A 21551-nucleotide genomic window follows, 5' to 3' on the forward strand; every position below is an offset into this window, starting at 1 on the left:
TAATGTTGATAGTTACTGATTTAAAATTAGTTTGACCAAGTAATCTGAGGTTTGATAGCTTTGTTGTGAAAATTGCTTAATTTTGATCTCTCCAAAAGCTTCTTTTTTCCCCACTATCTCCATCTGCTGTGCCTGAGGTTATGTGTAGAATTTCAGATGTCTTCAGCGTTCTCATAAGTCCACATTAGCCAGAAATTTCCAATTGACTCAATATTCCTCAAATCAGTGGGTAGCACTCAAAAAATAGCAAAGGCAGACAAAAAAAATCATTGAAAAACAAGTCGGTCAAAGAATTCAATATACATAGTTGTATCTTTTTTGTTATCACTGTTAAAAACTTCAGTTTCATGTATATCTTCTTAACTTAGAGAAGTATGAAAATGTAAGTTTACAGCTCTTCAGTTTGCTCAACTAGGAGTAATGGTTTAGGTTTTGTTTGGTTTTGGGTTTTTTTGTGTTGGTGTTTTATTTTTTCCCCACCCACACTGTTCAGAGGGCAGCTTGCTCTCTTGTGCTGGTTAGAGTTCTTATTGCAATTTTTTTTCAAGGTGCCAAGTGGTGTTTTCATTCACGGAGGTGAGGTCCATCAGTAGGTATTGGCCGTGATAAGGACTTTGAGGGAGGAAGTTTCTTAACTCACTAATTTCCCTGGCAGAGCTTCCTAGTTTTCATCAGGGGTTGCTGTTACGCTTGTTTCTATACTTTTCCCTCGAGCAGTGGCTACTGGCTTTTGTGTTCCCCACCTGTCCCCCAGCTCAAGAGGGTGAGAATACAGCTCCCTGCTGCCACCACAATGATGCAGTCAAGTTTCCTGCATTTGAGGAAATTGCAGGAGTTGGCACATAGGAGTGTGTGGGTTGATCTTCATCCTGACAAAGCTGGATTCCTGCCTAAGGTGTTTCCCCTGGCTTCTGCTGACAGCAGGATGACTGGGGGAAAGAGCCCTTGGTCTGGTCTGGTATCAGGAGCTGTTCTGGCTTCTTACAGATCCTGTGGTGTGCTAGGGGATAGCGCTAAGGCTTCCTTTTCCAGGTTCAGCATTGGTTCAGCTTGGTGCCTAGATGACATGGTGGCAGGTATTGTGTAAATGATCTGAGAGAATGAAACATAACATGTTACTCCTTTTGTGGAGGCACTGATTTTTATGCAGAAATATGCAGTTCATCATCTGTGTTGAAAACAGAGAACAAATTGTACAATTGACATATATGATCAATTAGTTTTGAAACATACCATCTTCATTTGCAAATGGGTTGTCTTTTATTATTTTTAACCCACTCCCTTGGAAATGTGTAGAAACTGTAAACCAGCAGGAAGCCAAGTCACTAAAAGCATCCAGAGGAATTTCATTTTGTTTTCATAAACTAATCTACCCACTCACATCTATCTGTGTAAACTAATTACTTTTTTAATTAGGTAGCCTTTTTGATTGCTTATGGAGAGCTGTGGTGAAATTTATCACTAATTATGCTGGGGCAGGAGGAGGCCTCTGGATTGTAGGAAGGATGAGAAATTTTTATTTCCTTTTGTTGAAATGGGGAGCAAGTAGTAATTGATACATAAATAATGTGCTTATTTTCCCAATTTCAACGTATTTGGCTTCTGTTAACCTTACTAATTGAGGCTCTTTCTATGGGTCATTTGGTTTCCTTTCATCTCATGTAACATCTACAGGAACAGTAAGGAAACAAAACTGTTAAAAGATTGAAGTTTTCCTTCTTCCTGTTAAAAGTAATGTTTATGCTGAGTTGCTCTAGATTTTGGGCTTTGCAGAGTTCCAGTCACGTTTGCTCCAGAATGCTGGATCCTAGGACATGCTAGCAAGTCATCTACAAAGTTCAAGTGCTGGTTTTTTTCACTGTGCTTGAGTATGTGTTTAGAAAACTGGGGAAGGTGGCAGTTTCATATCTCTTGTGGCATTTCCTCTGAAGCCCTAAGTCCATCACTTGGATATATTGTGAGGTCTTTGTTACATATAATAACAAGAATATAGCCAAGATTGCATATGGAAGAGAACCCAGTAAGTGGTTCTCCTTTTCTGTTTTCTGTTCATGGTGTCCTTATAAAGAGTGGGTGCTCTGAGAGAACAGATGGGAGGAGGGCTGTTAAGGTGGTTAGGCCATAATCAGTATGTTTTCTTCTCTTTTTCCTCAAGCTTGTAGTCCTGCTCTGGATCTGTACTAAGGGTAAAACTTTCAACTGAATTTGCTGCTTCCCTCCCGGTTGCTTCCAGCAGGCCCCACAGTCCACTTTTGGTGCCTTACAAGCCCCATCCTTAAGTTTCCAGCTTCAGTCCAAACTTCTGGCCCCTTATCTTTGCCTGAATGACTCACTTGTGCACAAAATAAACACCACCGTCAAATGGGAATTTAACACATTTTTGGCATTGCATTAGTGGTGAGTATTCAGAAATGCAAACAAAAAGTTGGAAGCTAAACAAAATGAATTCATCTGGACCATAATCTAGTCCTTTTGTTCAGAAGAACCATTTCCAGCTTTGAATCCACTGTGTTGTAACATGCCATGTAAAATTTGCATTTTTTTATTTAAATTTGTTCTTACTGAAATGCAATGTTCTGAAATTTTCTCAAATTTGTCAGAAACCCTTTGATTTCTAGTCTTGTCCTTCACGATACTGAACTGCCTTGTATTACCCACATATTAAATACACAGACTTCCTCTTTCACCTCTTCTGCCATACAGGTCAGCTGAACAGAACTGCACCTTTTGGAGTGGCCAGACCATTCAATTTTAGTAGTAAATTTTTGGTAGCTACCCAGTCTAAGAGGCTGTGCAGCCACCTATCCTACTATCCTGCTAATGTGGTAATTCTGAGGACCCTGGTCTATTAGGAATGAGTGGCAGATGTTGCCAGTAGTTAAGCATTTTCCTTGATCTAAACCCTTCTGTTTGCTTGAGATAAACCAGGGACTTGAATTATTATTCCCCATACCCCCAGGAGAGTGTTTTGAACCCTGGTGGCTGGATATTAGGTGGGAGGTCTCAGCCTGGCCTTTTAAAGCTGGTTCAGTCAGTGTCAGAGTTGAAGGGTTTCGCCAGAGGTGCAGGAGGTGGGTTGCCAAAACGTTCTTATTCTAAGGAAGTAGAGCAGCTCTGGGGGGGGGTGTGTGTGTGTGTGTTTTTGTTAATTTTAATTTTTTCCTTAGTTTTTGTGTTCTTTTTTTAACTGGCAGATCTGGATTCAAGCCTTTGCTTTAGGTTAAGCAGAAAAGATTTGAAAACAGGTAGATAAGCCTTTACTTTCCTGCTCCTAATCTTTACATTTCCTGCAGGGTAAAAATTGTTGCTTGGTTTATTGCCTTTTGTGAGTGCCATTATGAAAGCTCAAACTTTTCCCTTGCCTGAAAGTCAACATACGAGAGAGTGTTGCAAGTGTTTGTAGCACGGGGTATATTCTGCTGCTCATGGATTTGCAGAATATCCATTTATGAAATGCTTGCCGTTGGATGCAGTGGCACTATGCTAATTGGCTCTGCACTCTGCAGTCAGTCCCCTTTTCCTACCTCAGGGTGCTTCGGAAGGCTTCTAAAACGGATGTGCTGTACCACCTTTATCCTTTTTTTGTGGATTTAACCTGAAATATCTATGTACAGTTAGTTCTTCTCTCCTGTTAAAGGGTGGTGGAGCCTGAAGATATACCTTGTAGTCCTTTTTTGTAGCTAATTATTGTGCCTACAAGATAGGCTTTTTCTGTTGGATGTTAAGTCTTTGTCACTGTTCCTTCTGGAGATGTGTTTCAGTGGATACATCTTTTAACTTGTGCTGTGTGATCTTAGTGAAATTCAGCTAATTCAACTGAGTGAACAATGTTTTGGCTGGATAAAAGAAACAAACCAAAACCATTATTCACTCTCTTCCCTTTTACGCTAGTAAGCTATGGCCAGAAATGACCTGTACATAGTGATGCTCCTTGTGAAAGCGCTTTCAGACCTTACTGTGCTTTTCCCTGCTCCTCATACTTCTTAAAATCATTCAAAAAAAATTTTTTATAAGTAAAAAATTTCAGTTTTCCTATTTGTGTTGTTGGTTGGTCTTTAGTATAGTGTAGCCAGTTATAAGAACAGATTTCCGTATTTCAAGGAAGTGATACCTGTTTGGCTAATGACTAAGAGGGTAAAAGGATGCAGTGGCAGCTGTTTCCTCTGCTTGTGTTTTGGAAGAAATAACTGACATAGACATTGGACTCTAAGCAGAAGTTCAGGGATGCAAATCCCAGACAGAGATGCAGCTTAGTTATTGCAGTTAAAGCTGGAAGAATAGCAGTGAGGAAGGGATTTGTGGCTTAATGATGTGCTTCCTATGGTACGTGGTGAAGTGTGGATGTTTCTTCGATCCTTGTCTTAAGTATTCGATGACTTTCAGAGAAAGTAAAGTGTGTTTTTTGTGGGGTTTTTTGGTTGTTTTTGTGTTGTGGGTTTTTTTGTTTGGTTTTGTTTTGTTTTTTCCTGGATCTTGCTCCCAGAACATAAACACCATAAAACAACCACCCAAACCATGGTGCTAATAAATTGCAAAGTTTGATTTTTGTGTAGAATTTTGAGGGACTTTATTTTATAGTGTTATATTAGAGGTCTGTCAGAAACATTATTTTAGAATCATGGTTACTTTTATGACTGTAAGAATTTACTTTCAGAGAATCCTTGGTAAATTATCACCAAGTAAGAGAATGCTTTGTATTAATTAAAATCCAGAAAGCCAACCATATTCTGGGCTTCATCAAAAGAAGCGTGACCAGCAGGTCAAAGGAGGTGATCCTGCCCCTCTACTCTGCTCTCATGAGTCCCCACTTGGAGTACTGTGTGCAGCTCTGGTGTCCCCAGCATAAGAAGGACATGGAACTGTTGGAGCAGTCCAGAGGAGGGCCACGAGGATGATAAGGGGTTTAAACTTAAACAGGGGTAGTTTAGATTAGATATAAGGAAGAAGTTCTTTACTGTGAGGGTGGTGAGGTACTGGAATGGGTTGCTCAAGGAAGTAGTAAATGCTCCATCCCTGGCAGTGTTCAAGGCCAGGCTGGACAGAGCCTTGGGCAACATGGTCTAGTGTGAGTTGTCCCTGCCCATGGCAGGGGTTTGCAACTAGATGATCTTAAGGTCCTTTCCAACCCTAACTATTTTATGATTCTATAACAAAAGCAACTGTCCTGTAAATTAGCCAGTTACAAAAAATTACCTGAGTGTTGTGGAAGTCCTTCAAGTGAAGGAAGAAAGGCAGAGTTTTTACACTCCTTTGAGTTTTGATTATACAGTATAACTGAGGACTTAAGAAATACTAATTTCCAGCTTAAGGTACCAACTTCGTTCCGTAGTTGTATCTGGATGCAGCACATCATCTTCGTCAAAGGGGAAGAATATTAATTGCACAAGGGTAAAATTAAAAGCAGGTAGCAGTGAAGAAACGTGTGATCAGAGCAATGATGATTTATTTTCAAGTTGTTATCAGTCTACTTTTTTCTTCTCAAATCACCTCTTTAGTTTCTTCAGTCAGGTTGTAACATGGACTGCTGTTCTGCTATAACCTCTCAGTAAAACAAATGCTTTGTTCAACTGGTAAATAATCAGGAAACTTCTTACACATGTTCTGCCATCAAGAGAGGTGTAACTAAAAGGACAGTACCTCTGTCCAGGGTGTAAAAAATGCAGCATGAAAACTGAGTGATAAATTAACATGTATCATTGTATGAAAAGGTAAATACAGTTCGTCTATCTTAGATAGACACTGAAAGGCATCAGGAATGCCAGTGATGAGGTTCAAAGAGAACAGAGGTCAAAAATGTTTCCCATGGGATTTTTCTTTTTTAGGATGGTCTCTTGTATCTGCTAATGCAGACTATGTATATCCGAAAAGAGTAAATAACTTTGAAATTAGAAATAACATGATATTACTTTATGTGCTACTACCTTTTGAGTTTGGGGTCTGAGAGGGTAGCAACAATTCTGCTGCTTATACTTAGTTTTCTGCATTTTACTTCACTATGGAACTTGGATCCAGTCTAAATGATAAATGCTTTGTCAGCAAAAATAATTATGAGTAATCTGCATCTGGCCACTCACAGCTCTGCCGGAAAAATGCAGTCTACCATAATGTATCACTGGATCAACTGCTCTGCTAGCATGAGTAATGCATTATCTGCATGGCTTTGCCAATCCACCCTCCATGGATCAGCCCTACGTTATTCCTGTCTTGTCACAATTTTTTGATGTAGTTTTTACAGGTATTGTTCTACTGTCCTCTTAAAAGTTAGACATTTCCAGAGGCATCTGGAGACAAGAGAGCAAGTACTTTCAGGTATGAACTCATCTTGATTTTCATCAGCGAAGCTGCCTATTTTCTATACAACTGAACATGCTCAGTCTTTTGGAGAACTTTGTAAGGGGGAAGAGGAAACAGACAGGGGAGAGTATCATCTTGCTTCATGGTGCAGTCGGATGGAGCTAGAAAATAGCCTGGACAGAGAAGTATTAGGCAAACATGAGAAACCACTCTACCCTGGAAACTACTGCACCAAGAAACTTTTCCGTGGTTTATATGGTAACTCCTCAGTCCCATTTGCCTTTAACTCTAAATGCCAACTTAAGCTGTATCACAATGCTACTTTCCTTCAGCCACTATAGGTCATGCCCCTGCTTAGGTTTCATGCTGACAGGCATTTCTTGTCGTACTCAGCAACTGCACATCACTTTTCTGTGGGTTTGTTTTCCAGAACTGTGTATTTTAATTCTGAAGAAGAGTAGTTTTTATTTTAAATTCGGGTTTACCCAGCAGACTTGACACCCCCCCATCTCCTTTTCAGCTCAGCATTTATTCACCACACGCCACTCACTAACTGCAAGCAGAGTTATTGTTACACTGACTGCAGGCCGCCAGCTAAGACATGTGATCTGCTTTGTCCGATCCAGCTACCTTTCTTGATAAAGCTCTGTAGAAGCAGCTGCCTGAAGTGAGCATTCAAAGGCAGATGTTCTCCTCAATAGTGGTTCATCTGTGCTGTGAACCAGGCAGTGTCTGTTTGGCAGCCACGTGCCTAGGACGCAATATTGGTAAGAAGGCGTGCATGTACTCTTATGAAACCATAGTAGTGTCACAAAAGGTTTCACCTCTTAGCACTCTCTAGTACTGGTGTGTGGCCACTTTCAAAGTAGGTCATTCTGCAAACATTCAGAAGTGTTACGGTGTTGATAATCTGTCAGAGCAGTGTTAAGAGTGATGGAGAAGTACACTTATTACTCTCAGTGTGCTTAAGGTACACAAATAGAGGTAATGAAACTGCAGTTTACCCAAGCTCGAGCAAATTAACAAAAAATTTTATTAAGAGTATTCAATATAGCACCACACAAAAGGTACACTGTGCTTTGTGTTGCCTTTAAGGAACATGCCAGAGCACTTTCAAGGTAGAAAAACTAATGTAAAAAGCTTTCTTGTTCATCAGCAGAGCTTACCTTTTCCTGTTTAGAGAATTTATTCTGAAAGAACCACAACTTTTGTATGTATGGTTTAATAGTCTTCCAGGCAGATTAAACACTGTTCCCTTAGCCATCAGTTGTCTTTCATCCTCCAGGGTTTGAGCTTTGTTCAAAAAAACCTCACTTAGACCAAGATGTTTTCAGGAAAAGCATTTGGTCCATAACTCTTACCAGCAGATCCAACTGACAACATACTAGTCAGCTGCTAAATTCTGTTTCTTAAAAAAATAACAGAATTTTTATCAGTGGTAATGGTGTGAGTTGGGTTCTAGGAATCAAACCCAGTCAAACTGAGAAAGATTTGGCATCGGCTCTTAATTGTGTCTGGGGCGCAAAGATAAACAAGGAGTACATACTTTATAATATTAGAGATAAACTGCATCATAGAAAAAAGATGGGTGACTTTGAAGGGTCATTTAGTCCATCTCCTCTTTCAGTACAGATACTTATGCTATAATGGCTTGAAATTATTTCAAATATAAGTTGCTTCTAAAACCCATGGCAGGGGGATTGGAACTATGTGAATCTTTAAGGTCCTGTCCAACCCAAACCATTTTATGATTCTATTTCATTCTAACATATTTATTGGTCCCTCACATTCCTTATAGCTAAACTCTGATTGTTAGCCTGAACCGGTCAGATTAAGTTCTGTAAATTACCTGTTACACTATACACTTACATTAAATTGGCTTTTTTTTTTTTTTTTCCAAAAGAGATCAAGTGAAAATATTTATATTTTGCCTGAATATGGAACACACAGATGTTTCAGAACATCCTTTATTTGATGCATCTTGCAGTTAGAGAAAGGCCAGTTTGCATAAAGGGAACCTTAGCAAGTCAACAATAGTAACAGAGCCATAGTCAAACAGAAGTGTGGAATGGACCCAGTGCTAATGCATATAAAGAAAGAGTACTGAAAAACTTTCTAGGCTTCCAGCTTCACTGATTCCAGTATGGAACGTGCTTCTTTATACTCTTCGGTTTCTTCCAATTCTTTTTCGTTTTCCTGGAATCAAAACGAAAATTACTGAATACTTTGAAAATAACTGACATGATATTAAATTTAAGAAGGTAACTATGGAAAAAAACCCAAAAGGTTAAAAACAGACTGGGGGAAGGCTGAAGCACTCAACAACTTTTTTGTTTCGGTCTTCACTGGCAGCCTTTCTTGCCCCACCTCTCAAGTGGATGGACCACAAGACAGGGACTGGGGGAGCAAAGTCCCTTTCACTGTAACGGAAGGTCAGGTTCTTGACCACCTGAGGAATCCAAACATACATAAGCCTATGGGACCTGACCAGATGCATCCCAGAGTCCTGAGGGAATTGGTGATGTAGTTGCCACACCAGTCTCCCTCATATTTGAAAAGTCCTGGCAGTCAGGTGAAGTCCTGGAGACTGGAAAATGGAAAACATTGCACCCATTTTTAAAAGGGTAGAAGGGAGGAATGTGGGAAACTACCAACCTGTCAGCCTCACATCTGTGCCTGGGAAGACCATGAAACATCCTCCTAGAAGCCATTCTAAGGCATGTGGAGGACAGGAAGGTGATTCAAGACAGCCAGCATGGCTTCATCAAGGGCAAGTCCTGCCTGACCAGCCTAGTGGCCTTCTGCGATGGAGGGACTACATCAGTGGAGAAGGGAAAAGCTACAGATGTCATCTATGTGCACTTCTGTAAGGCCTTTGACCTGGTCCCCCACAACATCCTTCTCTCTAAATCGGAGAGGTACGGATTTGATGGATGAACTGTTTGGTGGATGAGGAATTTTTTGGATAATCTTATCCGGAGAGGTAGTGGTCATCAGCTCGATTTCTAAATGGAGATCAGTGACAAGTGGTGTCCCCCAGGAGCCCATGCAGGGACCAGTACTGTTTAATAGTTCCTCAGTGACACACATATTGGGATCAAGTGCCTCCTCAGCAAGTTTGCAGATGACACCAGGCTGAGTGGTGCAGTTGACATGCCTGAGGGAGAGGATGCCATCCAGAGGGACCTGGACAGGCTTGGGGTATGGGCCTATGTGAACCTCAGGAGGTTCCACAAGGCCAAGTGCAAGGTCCTGCATGATGGTTGGAGCAACCCTTGGTACCAACGTAGGCTGGGGGATGAAGGGATTGAGAGCAGCCCTGGAGAGAAGGGCTTTGGGGTATTGGTGGATGAAAAGCTGGACATAAGCCCATGGTCACAGTCCAGAAAGCCAACCATATATCCTGGGCTGCATTAAAAGATCTGTGGCCAGCAGACTGAGGGAGGTGATTCTTCCCCTCTGCTCCACTCTGCTGACACTCCACCTTGAGTACTGCGTTCAGCTCTGGAGTCCTCAGCACAGGAAAGAAATTGACCTGTTGGAGTGTGTCCAGAGGAGAGCCACAAAGATGACCAGAGAGATGGAACACCTCTGCTGTGAGGACAGGCTAAGACAGTTGGGGTTGTTCAGCCTGAAGAAGAGAAGACTCTGGGGAGACCTCATAGCAGCCTTCTGATACTTAAAGGGGGCTTACATGAAAGACAGGGAGAAAATTTTTAGTAGGGCCTGTTGCATAGTACAAGGGGTAATGGTTTTAAACTAAAGGAGGGTAAATCCAGTCTACATATAAGAAAGACATTTTTTACAATGGGGATGGTGAAACACTGGAACAGGTTACCGAGAGAGGTGGTAGATGCCCCATCCCTGGAAACATTCAAGGTCAGGTTGAATGGGGCTCTGAGCAGCCTGATCTAGTGGAAGATGTTCCGGCACATGGTAGGGGGGTTATAACTAAATGACCTTTAAAGGTTCCTTCCAAACCATAATCCAAACTATTCTAGGAAACAAGGGATTTATCATTATTGAAAACATGAGTTCTGTATGACTCAAAGCACAGGTTACTTGTCTTACTAAAGGTCAAGGATAATGGCTGTCATATGTGAATAGATTTGCATACCTTTATTCTGTTAAATATTTAAAACCAAGGACAGCATAACTGAAACAATAGCAACAGACCTCAGAACAAGAGTACTGTTAGGAAAAAGTTTAAGCAGATTGACAAGTGAAAAAACATACCACTAGACAGTTGATTTTAATAAAACCATTGAAGGTAAGGCAAGCACAGAAAGTAATTCTTGAGGACTTTTAAATTAACAACAGTAACTCCTCCCATTCCTTAAGTTTGTACAGCACACACTGTACGGATCAATAGCACCACTTCTGCGTGATGCTGAAATCTAGACCAGCTAACCCTTAAGTAACTAGTTGAATGACTAGTAGAGGCATGCTACCTGAGGATAAGACAGCTTAAGTTTTCCTTTGAGAAGGAACTTGCATTTCAGCCATGAAATGTGTCTGGGGCTTAATTTAGGGTAGCCTTACAGTAGCATTTACATGCATAGCTGAATTCTTGATGAGAAGACAGCACTTTAAAATAAGCATCACAATTGATGCAAGGTCCAAACCTAGTATAATTTCAGTGATTCTATTTGTACAAAATAACTGTTTATTCCTGCAGGTATTATATCTTAAAAACATGGTAGTAGTGCTCACCTCACTAATAAAACATAAAGCAGTACTTGGCAAGGACTTGGCTGTCTTGTTTCTTATCCATAGCGTAATGAAAGTAGCAAGCAAAGTATTTTAACTGTTTCGGTTCACTATAAGCATATTACGTACATCTATGCTATTTAGAAAACTACGTAAAGTAGGTGAACTGTTTTTTCTGATCATGTAACTAGTACAGAAATTGAGAGTCCATTCTAGCAGTTCAGTATTTAAGAGTATGTTGAGTGTACATTCCATTAAAGACAGCTTCTAAAATTCTAACACACACAGCTTTTACAGACTGAATACCAGTCTGTAAAGTCTCCAAAGACAGTTATCTAAAATGAAATATTGGTATGTTATAGGATACTACTCTTGGGACCTATAAAAAGTAATTCTTCAGTCCTAGCATGCTGCAGTTGCACTGCAAACAAGCATGTTTATCCAAGTTCATCAAGGAACAGCAGCATTTCTTGATCAGTGGGTTATGGTGCTGTACTTACTAGTAGCTGAGTAAGATCTGCATGTGCAGCTTCTAATCTGCGCTGGCAGTCTGGAATCATCATCTGCGACTCTTGTAAGAGCTCGATCTGTGAAAATTAGAAGCCGATCAGATGAGAATGTATTCCAGATAAGAACATTATTTTTTAAGATAAGTCTTTACTCTGAAAAATCAATCCAGTCATCATCTAGGAATTCAGAACAGTTGTACCTATTTCCTGAACAGGCTTTTTTATTAAAAGACACTCAGCATAATGGCTTAAAACTCTGTTAATTTATAGGACACTTCCATTTACTTTGTGCTTAATTAAATATAAAGTATTAACTGTGAAAGATTATTTAGAATAATTTTTCTCTTCGGGGGGGGGGGGGGGGGAGTACTACCTGGTAAGCTTTCCATACAGCATTTGTTAAAAAAGGCTATTTAAAACAAACTTTCTCCTGCTGTCATGAAGCAGCTTCATCCAAAATGGGATCAGCTGGTTATATAAATATCTCCTGCATCTTTTGGGTAATAAAGAAAAACAGTGTTCAGATAATACCACATAGAGATAATTACTGCATGAAAAAAGTTATTGAGTTATTGATCACATTGTGTGCACACTGCAGGAGGCTCTGACTGAAAGACAAAGGTAAAGAAAAATGAAAAGCAAAGACCAGCAGGCTCATATTTTTTATGCTTATCATGCATAAAAAGTTATTACTTATCCTTGTGCTTCATTTTAGGAGAAAGATTATTCTCACCATGCACTTTGAACAAAATTACTAAACTGGCACCCCACTGAATCTGAAAATCCTGCCTCCTCCTAAAGAAAACAACTTCAGATTTAAGCAAGGGAACATTTATTTCATGGAACATTTCTGGATCCGAAATCCAACCACTGAGAAGTAAAGGTGTGCAGAGTTGTTCAGTAACATTAAATCTATTTAGAAGTGAAAATCTGTTAGATATTTAAATATGAAACCTCTTCTGCATTCAGGATAACCTGCAACAGAAGGCGTTCCCTTTAAATGGCTTACCTCATTCTGTCATTCCTATGTTGTATTCTCCTTTCAGTATTAATGCTGCTGTACCAAAGGGTCATTGTAAAAGGGAAGATGAGTAATAGCTAACAATGTATTTATGCATATAGGAAGGCCCTCTGTAGTAAGACCATGTGGTAATCACCATGTGTAAGAGTCATATATTTAAGTTCTTAGTTCAAGTACTTTTTGAGAGAAAGGGTTTAAAAACTTTGTTTCTAATTTTCTTTCAGAGGATCTACAGCAAAACCTGTCTGATGATGCAAAGATGGGTGACAAATGTTAAAAAAAAAAAAAAGTTAAGTACCCAAAGTTCTAGGTCTGGCTGGTATTATCGCTTTTTTTTTAAGCATTTGTTGTTGGACTAGTAAGACTAGGAACTCTGCATATTACACTTTCAGCAGTGAATGCGTAAATAAAGGTTTTTAACTTCCACAGAATGAGGTATACTGTAAACTGCTCGAGATGATGCCCTCTGCTTTATGTAGTAAAAATGTGTTCTATAAAGAATATCCAGTAGTGACTTCCTCAGGCCAGCATTTCTAAATAGTTGTGTATTGTAAAGCTAGTTGATGATATGAAAAATAGTAATGTATTTGATATATGCCACTAAATAAGTGATCTGGGAAGGCATATAAATCTAGAACCTGTTAACTGCAGTCCTGCAGGCTGCTGTAAGAAAAGAACAAAAATGTCCCAATCACTCTGTTCAAAACAATTTGACTGAGATCCAAGGGGGCACCTGAGTTTTATTTATGTTTGCCTTCAGTTATGCAATAATAAATAGAAACCAGAAGGATGATAAATCCTGAAATGATATTCAGTAGGTATAAACAGTTGGAGACTGAAACAGGAATTTTGTGGAACCAGTATTATTTCATTACCAAACTACCTATGCAAACTTTGATAACTTAACTTTTGCATAAACCACATTTTTCAAGTAATGCTGATAATTCCAGGTAGACCATTTACTGTTACAAATGTATATAATAAAGCAAAGTCAAAAGGTTAAATAATTAGATAAGCTTTGGAACAGAAATTTTTGAAGTGTTTGCTCTCCAAATTCCATGAAAATTCTATTGGATTTTATGACTGAACTCTAAGGAGTTTAAATTATAAGCAGGTCACAGAGGAAGTTGTTAAATGAAACCGATGCAACTTTGCAAAGAACCATGCAAGGTTTCTGTGAATTACAGTGCCAGACAGAAGTACTGACTAACAGAAGTGCATCTAAATACAGTGTTAAGAGCAATAAAGCCCAAAAATATGTTCCAGGAGAAGCAAATTGGATTTGTTGTCAGTAAGTGCACAATAGGACCAAAAGAGCTATTGTGGCTACAGTGAGGACGATGTTTCCTTTCCTTTAAGTGTACTGAAAAAGCCAGTTAAACAAGTCTCTTCAACCTGCAACATTCCTAGTCAGTTGTCTTTCAGAATTGAAGGTATTTCTACCAAGGGAGCAGATGTCAGGCATCACCTGATCCAAAAAATCCACAGAAAATCCACATTGCATTTAGTAAATAGGCTATACACACTCCAGGAGTGTTGGAAAGGTCCATCATGTCAGAGGAAACTGCCTTCTTTTGAAAGATGCCCAACATATTTAGAAGGACAGCCTAATAAACTACTGGGTCATGGTGTATAGTGACAGTACTGTTTTATATATGACAGGAGTTGGTGTTTGAACACGAGAGAGAGGCTAAAAACCATGATAAACGTGAATGATTCATATATGTGCCAATTATATACGCACACATGAATATATATTCATGCTTTTAAATAATGCCTCATAATCACTTGCCCTTCGACTGTTGCACAGGTAATTTTAACAGTATGGATCTACTCAAAGATGGTGGAAAGGAAGAGAAAAAGACATGCAAATAATTCTGTTTGCTAGGAAAAGTACTACTGGTTTGGACTACTTTTCATCAGGAAGTTTGTAAAATACTTGGAATTCATTGACTAATTACAGCCATATCTGATGGAAAGCCAGAGACCCAAAAGAGAAAAGGCTGTCTCTGATCATCATAAGCACCAATGGTTTCAAAATTAATAACCCTACTAAGGGAAGAGATTGTAGCACAAAGTAAACAGTCATGCTAAGGCTACTGGTTAGCTAATTGGCATATTTGTATCTGAAATCCGCACCGTAGTATTATTTCTCACCTCACTGGTAACTAGGGAATATAAAGGCATGATGTGCTGCACCAGGGTCGTGGTGCAGGGACTCAGGGAGTAGGACAGCATAGGTGACGTAGGAGAAAGCTGGCCATAGGGAAGCCAGGAACTGAGGAGATACAGCATTGAGGTGAATACAAAAAACTCAAACTCACACAAAAACCGAGGGAAACCAAGTTTTATTAATTCTACTTTTTTGAAGCAACTTGCTTTATTTTCACATAGCAGGCCCAAAAGAAGCTTGAGCTATCCACAAATACAGGATACACAAGCACACTGCAGTCCATTGTAGGTGAGGTGTCAAATACATTGATAAGACACTTCCAAAGGACCATGAAGGAAAGCTTCCAATGGAGAACACTTCCAGTGGAGAACACTGGTTTGTTTCTATAGTGCTTAAGCGTTTCTAGAACTGAAATGGCCATGTATCAGCCACAAACCATCTACCACCTGTAGCAAGAAAGTTGGAGGAAGAAGAGAAAATTCTAGATGTAATGCCTCAGTATTACCAAAGACCTTTCTCTGCAGCTCTTCTCAGCTGAGGGCTAATCTTGTTTTTTCTACAGCAGATAGCTTTAGGACATAAAAGGCATGAAGTCTGGAAACCAAAATGTACTTACACCTGCCTAGATAAAAACAGCCTTTAGAAAACAAGGGGAAAAAAGATCACACTAATGATTTTCCATCATTGGGTCTCTCTCAGACGATACATAAGGCAATAGAACCAAAGTTTGAAAGCATTTTTAATACCAGTTGTATGTTAGGAATATAATTCTGTACTTAGTACAGTTCCTAGCTTTTAAGGAAGCAAACCTTACTTGTTAAGGATGCTGTCTAAATAGATACAAGGGAGCATCAGACTCTTCATTAGCTTTTCCACTGCTTCTTTACCTAACCAACTAGAGCTGAGGTTCAGATTATTAAGCAAAGACTATCTCTTCCTAGGGGAAAAAAAAAAAGAAAATAACCAGACTGAAAGTGAAACTGTATGTTTCATCTAATCTTATTGTACTTGATTGGTGAGAGGAATTAAACTTTGAACCAGTCAGGTGGGGGCGGAAAGAGCTAGAAATGTAAAAAGCCAACTGAACTAATTCAAGAATTTCTCTGAGGGTAAATAGACATTTTAAATTGAAAAAGGTACAGAACATTACTATGTTTCTTTCAGTGAGAACTCCTTCAGTAACAAGATCAGCAGCAAATTATAATCTTCTATGATAATCTTCCAAAACAACATACATTGGTTTTCAAATGTATTTATTTTTAGCTGTTTCAGGAGATACTCTACCTTTCACTCAACAAAGCAAGAGAAATACTGCTGTTTTCACCGATACTTGTAAAAAACTGTGTTGGACAGAGCCTTGGGTGACATGGTTTAGTGCAAGGTGTCCCCGCCCATGGCAGGGGAGTCAGAACTAGATGATCTTAAGGTCCTTTCCAACCTTAACTATTCTATGATTCTATGACTCTTATGATTCTGTTAGCAAGATGTACTTTATGTACTCCTGTATACGCTTTGTCATGCAGATCCTAAATTCTGTTAGTCCATTGGATTCTTAATTCATCGGGAAATGACATTACTCGAGGAGTAATTTGGAACTGTAGGATAACTTCAAAAAAACCAAAACATTATCAGTAAAAATGCTGACAGTTAACAAACAGTAAATCTACAATGCCACTGAGAGGAAATGAGGAGTAGATACTTCAAGCTTTTCCCACGTTCAGCAGCCTAAAAGCATTGGCTGGGAAAGGATGTTTATTTATGTATGAGACACCTCAACCACCACAAAAATACAGAAAACCACTGGTTCCTATCATTAGTCTACACTCATAAGTGATTACAGTGTGAAAAGTTTCTACTACAGGTAAAGTCTTCATACACTGAGAATCATTACAACTGTGTAGAAACTAAGTCTTCATTATGAAAAACTCCACATAGAGGTACAATTGCACTACTTGCTGCTACCAGTGAGGGTTCTTCATGACCCTCCACAGGAAGTACATGCAGAATTTACACCTAGTGGAATATATCAAAAGTCTCTTAATATTTTTTTTCCTAATTTCTACAAACTTGACACATTTTGTATAAAATACTTATTAATAAGATTATTTTCAATTTAGTATGTTATTAAAGTACTTAATAAACCTTTTCCCTACAAGTCTTATAGTTGAAGGTAAGTATGATTTTGAGATAGAAAAATTTTTATTTCATAGCCTATTTTTCCCCAAATACTGCTCTTCAATTATTATGGTATTTTTCTACCATTTTGGTTGAAATTAAGTTCTAAATTTCTCATCTGCCTTTGTAGATAAAAAAACCAGATGATAGCAGGGTGATGTTTAGGTTGTTGTTGGTTTGGTTTCTTTTTTTACATAAGCTGTGATGGAAAAGGGCGGGCTTCCTTGCCTCAGAATGCTAGAGACTCTTTCACTCTAATATACAACCTACCACCAGTAGCACCCTCCCGCCTCAGATTCAGCTGAAGTACATGAACTGCAACACAGCAAGCAGCGCAAACACAACCTGTGCCCAGGACAATGGCAATACAGGGGTGTTACAGGTGAAAAGCAAGTGCTGACCCCTCAGGGATAAGGCCCAATGCTCACCGAGTTAAAGCTCTGGCTTTATTGAAAGCATAGGGTTACCACCGTGGGAGCCACAGGACACTGATGCTAATCAAAATGGGCACCTGATGCAGCAGAGCCCTGCTTGGGGGTGAAGCTCAAAGAAAAGCACTGCAGGGGTAAACAGTAAAACATGCACTGATTAATCTATCATACACATACAATGGCCTGTTTTGCTCTTTAGTGAACTTGGTGACATATGGCAGGTGCCACTGTCCAAATTCCAATCCACCATCATGCTGGCAGCTGTACAAAGGTGGGAGCAGATGCGGGGGAAAGCAACATATCCTGGGTAACCATAACAATGAGATAAAATAGGCTTGGGACTCTACATATTCAGATGTGAGGAAGGGAACTATCCTGGGTTACCCTAACAGTCTTCTCATGCCCTACAATAGGGTCTTCAAATAATAATCTTGGTCAGTGCATACCAGCACTGTGATAAAACTATCCTTTTTGTTTCTCTGATGTTGAATCTACTCCTCATTAAATAAGTCTTTCTGTATAGTGCTAACAACTTCCAAGTACCCCAGCTGGTCACTGCCTCTGCTAGAGACCACTGGAATTCACAGGAACCACAAGCTGCCCCACTGCATAATGAGTTACGAGAAAAATACTGAGTCAAACCCTACTCTTGTTCTACAAAGGGACTGATCCCTCCTGCAGGCCAGGCACACCCTAAAGTCTACATATGCTGTAGGGATGGCAATATTAATTTTAAAGTACAACTTTCCATAGTCACTTCTGTACTGTTAAACCAATATGTTCTACTGCAGAGTTGCAACTAGAAAGCTAAATGAAAATATTACTACATTAAAAGGTAAGCATCTCTCTCTCAACCCTGGTTTGATTTGTATGTACATACCTGATTTAGCTGAGACCTCATTTTTTCATTACTGAAGACTACAACCATATTTTTAAATACATACAGTTATTCAGATTAGAAATTATTAACTAGAAGCAATTTTTAAAATGTGTAACTACAGATCTTTTTTCCTGAAGAACATCTGAAGATATTAACTCTACCCAAAACATGGTTCTGATCAAGCTCTCCTGTTAATATGTAATTTTCTTAGTGTAACAGATCTGATTCTATAAAAACTGTGTGCATTCTTTCTGAGCCTACAAATTCTTCATAACCTGAAATATTACCAACTTCCAGAATGAAAAGTGCACTAAAAGAACAAGAACTGAAGGTGTCATTGGGGGAACTGATTGCTTTCAAAGTGGATCAGGCAATTTCTGAATGAATTGAGACTGTTCTCTCTGAAGGCTTCTGTCATTGGTCTCTGAGAATACCTTCAGGTAGTGAGTAACATTTCGTTTCACAGAAGAAGTTCACAGCCTCTGCTGGTTTTGACTTTGATGATATCTTGCAGGTCACTGCGGAAATACCATGGTGCAGTCAAATAATCTGATGAATGGGGGACACTAAAAATGGGAATTGCATTCATTAGTTCTTGTTAGCACCAGCGGATTTTCAGAAAGGCTACTGTTCTGTAGGATCTTAGTGTCTCAGACCATGGTGAGGCAGAAGACAGCTCAGCTCTATAAATACAATTCTTTATTTGTATACAAATTCTTTATTTGCATTTCTTTCCTATAGCGTAATGAAAGCAAGGCTGGACATACACACATGAATATGAACTTACTAAAAAAAGTTGGTTTAGCCTGTTTTAAAAGGTCTTTCTCTTCTCGTTAATTTTTGTATTTGAGTTTTGTTAAACCTACTTTTTTCATTGTTTAAAAATGAAGATTGGAGAACAGTAGGTTATATTTTATAATGTATAACAGTGAAAAAAGTTAAAATCATTTTAATTTACAGTTTCAGTTTCTGTGAAGACTTATGAGAAAACATCTGGGAAATGCTTGGAAAAAACCCCTACCATAGTCAAAAGATAACATATTTAGTTGAAAGAATATAATGGCCACAGTTAAGCACAGACATGTCACTCCAGTGACATGTAACACAATAAACACAAATCTCCCAAACCCAAGCATTCTCCCAGTGAGAAGGAAACTTGACACTCCCTTCTCCTTCCAAAAGGCCGTGTAACAACCATCTGCAAACACTGTCCTTTGTGGGAAACCTTCCAAGAACAATTTAGTCATATTGTAATAGCGACATTAAACCATACTCTTGAACAGATCGAACTATAGCATACACCTTGCTAGTTGGTAACTTCACTACAAACTCTAGCATATGGAAGGCGCAGTTGCATACCCACTGCTCTCTCTCTTTCAGGTCTGTGATTTAACAAAAGGGACACTAGTATACTCGCTCAGGAGTTGAAATGTTTTATCTTCATATTAATTATTAAACAGTCTCACTTCATTCTAACATTTGCACTTACCAGCAAGCAAGCACTTAGTTTACCTAAATGCCAGACCATGTATGTATGGCCTCATACACACTGTTAGTGAGTGACAGCCATCCTGACACCAAATACTATATAATCCATAAGGTCTCCTTACAATTTAATAGTTCTGGAGTAAAGAAGTTTCTACAAATGTTTATTATGATTTTTATAATTGACAATTTTAGTCTAGTATTTATATAACAGGAGTCTGGAAAAAAGGTAGATTATTTTATTTAAGGATGACTATTATTAAATGAAAGCAAAGAAGGATTTTATAAAACAAGTTTCAGGATAGTTTACCTGCTTCTTAATTCCATAATCATCAGATGCTTCAGCTTTCATTTTTTCAATCTTTTCTTCTTGCTGTTTTACTTCATTTTCATACATAACTTTTTCTTTTGCCAGTCTGCAATTAAACCAAGTGATTGTGTTAATCTGGTTATATTACAGTAACAAGTTACACCATTGATAGCATGCTCCTGAAAGCTGCAGACCAATAAGATAATGCACAGTGTTACAAAAAAAAAAAAAAGGTTCTTAACCACTGCAAAAATCTGCATCTACGAAATGCTAAGTTTAGGTGTGATGCATAATGATTCTTATGAGGATAATTTAAATTAGAAGTATTTTTAAAGATGCTGTGTGGACTTATCCATATTGAATATCCTTGAAAAGCTATATATTGGTACTTAATTTCAAATGCTTAACAGAAACAGCTAAGATGCCTTGTAGATCTGGATAACTGCTAATAAAGGCAGTAGTACAGAGAAGAAAGCAATCTATCTCAAAAGAGTCCTCACATGACAGGTAGCCAAAATAAACAATATTAAATGTCTGCAAATAAAACAATGTTAACACCAGCTATTAGATCAGCACTTGCCAGACTTTCTCAGCATCATCCAGGTTCTGACAGTCCTGCAAGTGACCTATATTGGCTGTTACAGTCATGCGGTGTTTCCTCTTTCATATTCACTACTAAATAACACTAGTGCACCTTCATTATTAGACAAATGACAGACACCCTTCTTAGTAGTAACACTGAAAAAAGTTATCATGTGTAACTAAGAAACAGCCCTTTTAGGTTCAAAAACTGTGATCCAAGAACATTTTTCTCCCGATTACTACGTTTCATGCCATTAAATGCATTAGTTCCCATACTAGTTTTCATACAAAATAATGGAAAGTAAAATTCCAAAATTACATAGTAGCCTCAATCTTGTGTTCCTTTGAATATTTTCTCCATTTGCCTTGATGCTGATTTGGGGGTTATAGACAAAGTAACAGTTCCATAATTTACATCATAGCCATTTTGTTTATGGCCTGTCTTTCAAAGGAGAAGAGTCCATCTCTGAATCCTACTAGTAGACCCATACTTCAGAGCAGAATGCTTTTTTTGCTAACAAGCAAAATTAAACGTCAAGAGCAATGTAAATACTTTTGAAGGTCAGAAGAGAATATTAAGGTAGTCTAGTCTGATGCCCTACTGTAATTTTTACATTGCAATCCTATTATCAAACTTTATTATTGCTTGTTACTGCAATTTTGCTGTTGCATCTTCCAATTTATTACTTATGTTCATTAGATAAACGCTGGATCACATGATGCTAGATCTGAATCAAAACATCCTCCAGGATCTTGAGAATTACAAAGTAATTTCTGATCAGCTAATTCAAGACCAAACCAAACACTGATATGGTACTGCAAACCTGAGAGCATGCCAAAGAAAATCCTTCCACACACAAGAATAAGCATCAGATCAGCCCATGTAAGATTGTTTAAGGAGGACTTAACAGCCAAAATGAACATAATTAGATCCAAGAAGCAAAGAATATATTATACAAATGAAAACAGAATAAATAAAGG

General features: G+C 38.6%; 1 protein-coding gene across 1 annotated transcript in view; it reads right to left on the minus strand.

Annotated features, from left to right (window-relative positions):
- Window positions 1-7304: 7304 nt before the first annotated feature.
- TBCA (tubulin folding cofactor A) overlaps window positions 7305-21551 on the minus strand; it is a 30954-nt gene continuing 16707 nt past the window's right edge. Inside the window, exons 2-4 of the mRNA XM_030512240.1 lie at window positions 19989-20094; window positions 11505-11591; window positions 7305-8490 (exon numbers count right to left, since the gene is read on the minus strand). Of these exons, the coding sequence (XP_030368100.1) occupies window positions 8410-8490; window positions 11505-11591; window positions 19989-20094 (274 nt within the window). The 3' untranslated portion in view covers window positions 7305-8409. The remainder of the gene's footprint in view (window positions 8491-11504; window positions 11592-19988; window positions 20095-21551) is intronic.

The sequence above is a fragment of the Strigops habroptila genome, chromosome Z (assembly GCF_004027225.2).
Source record: "Strigops habroptila isolate Jane chromosome Z, bStrHab1.2.pri, whole genome shotgun sequence".
NCBI classification, from domain to species: Eukaryota; Metazoa; Chordata; class Aves; order Psittaciformes; family Psittacidae; genus Strigops; species Strigops habroptila.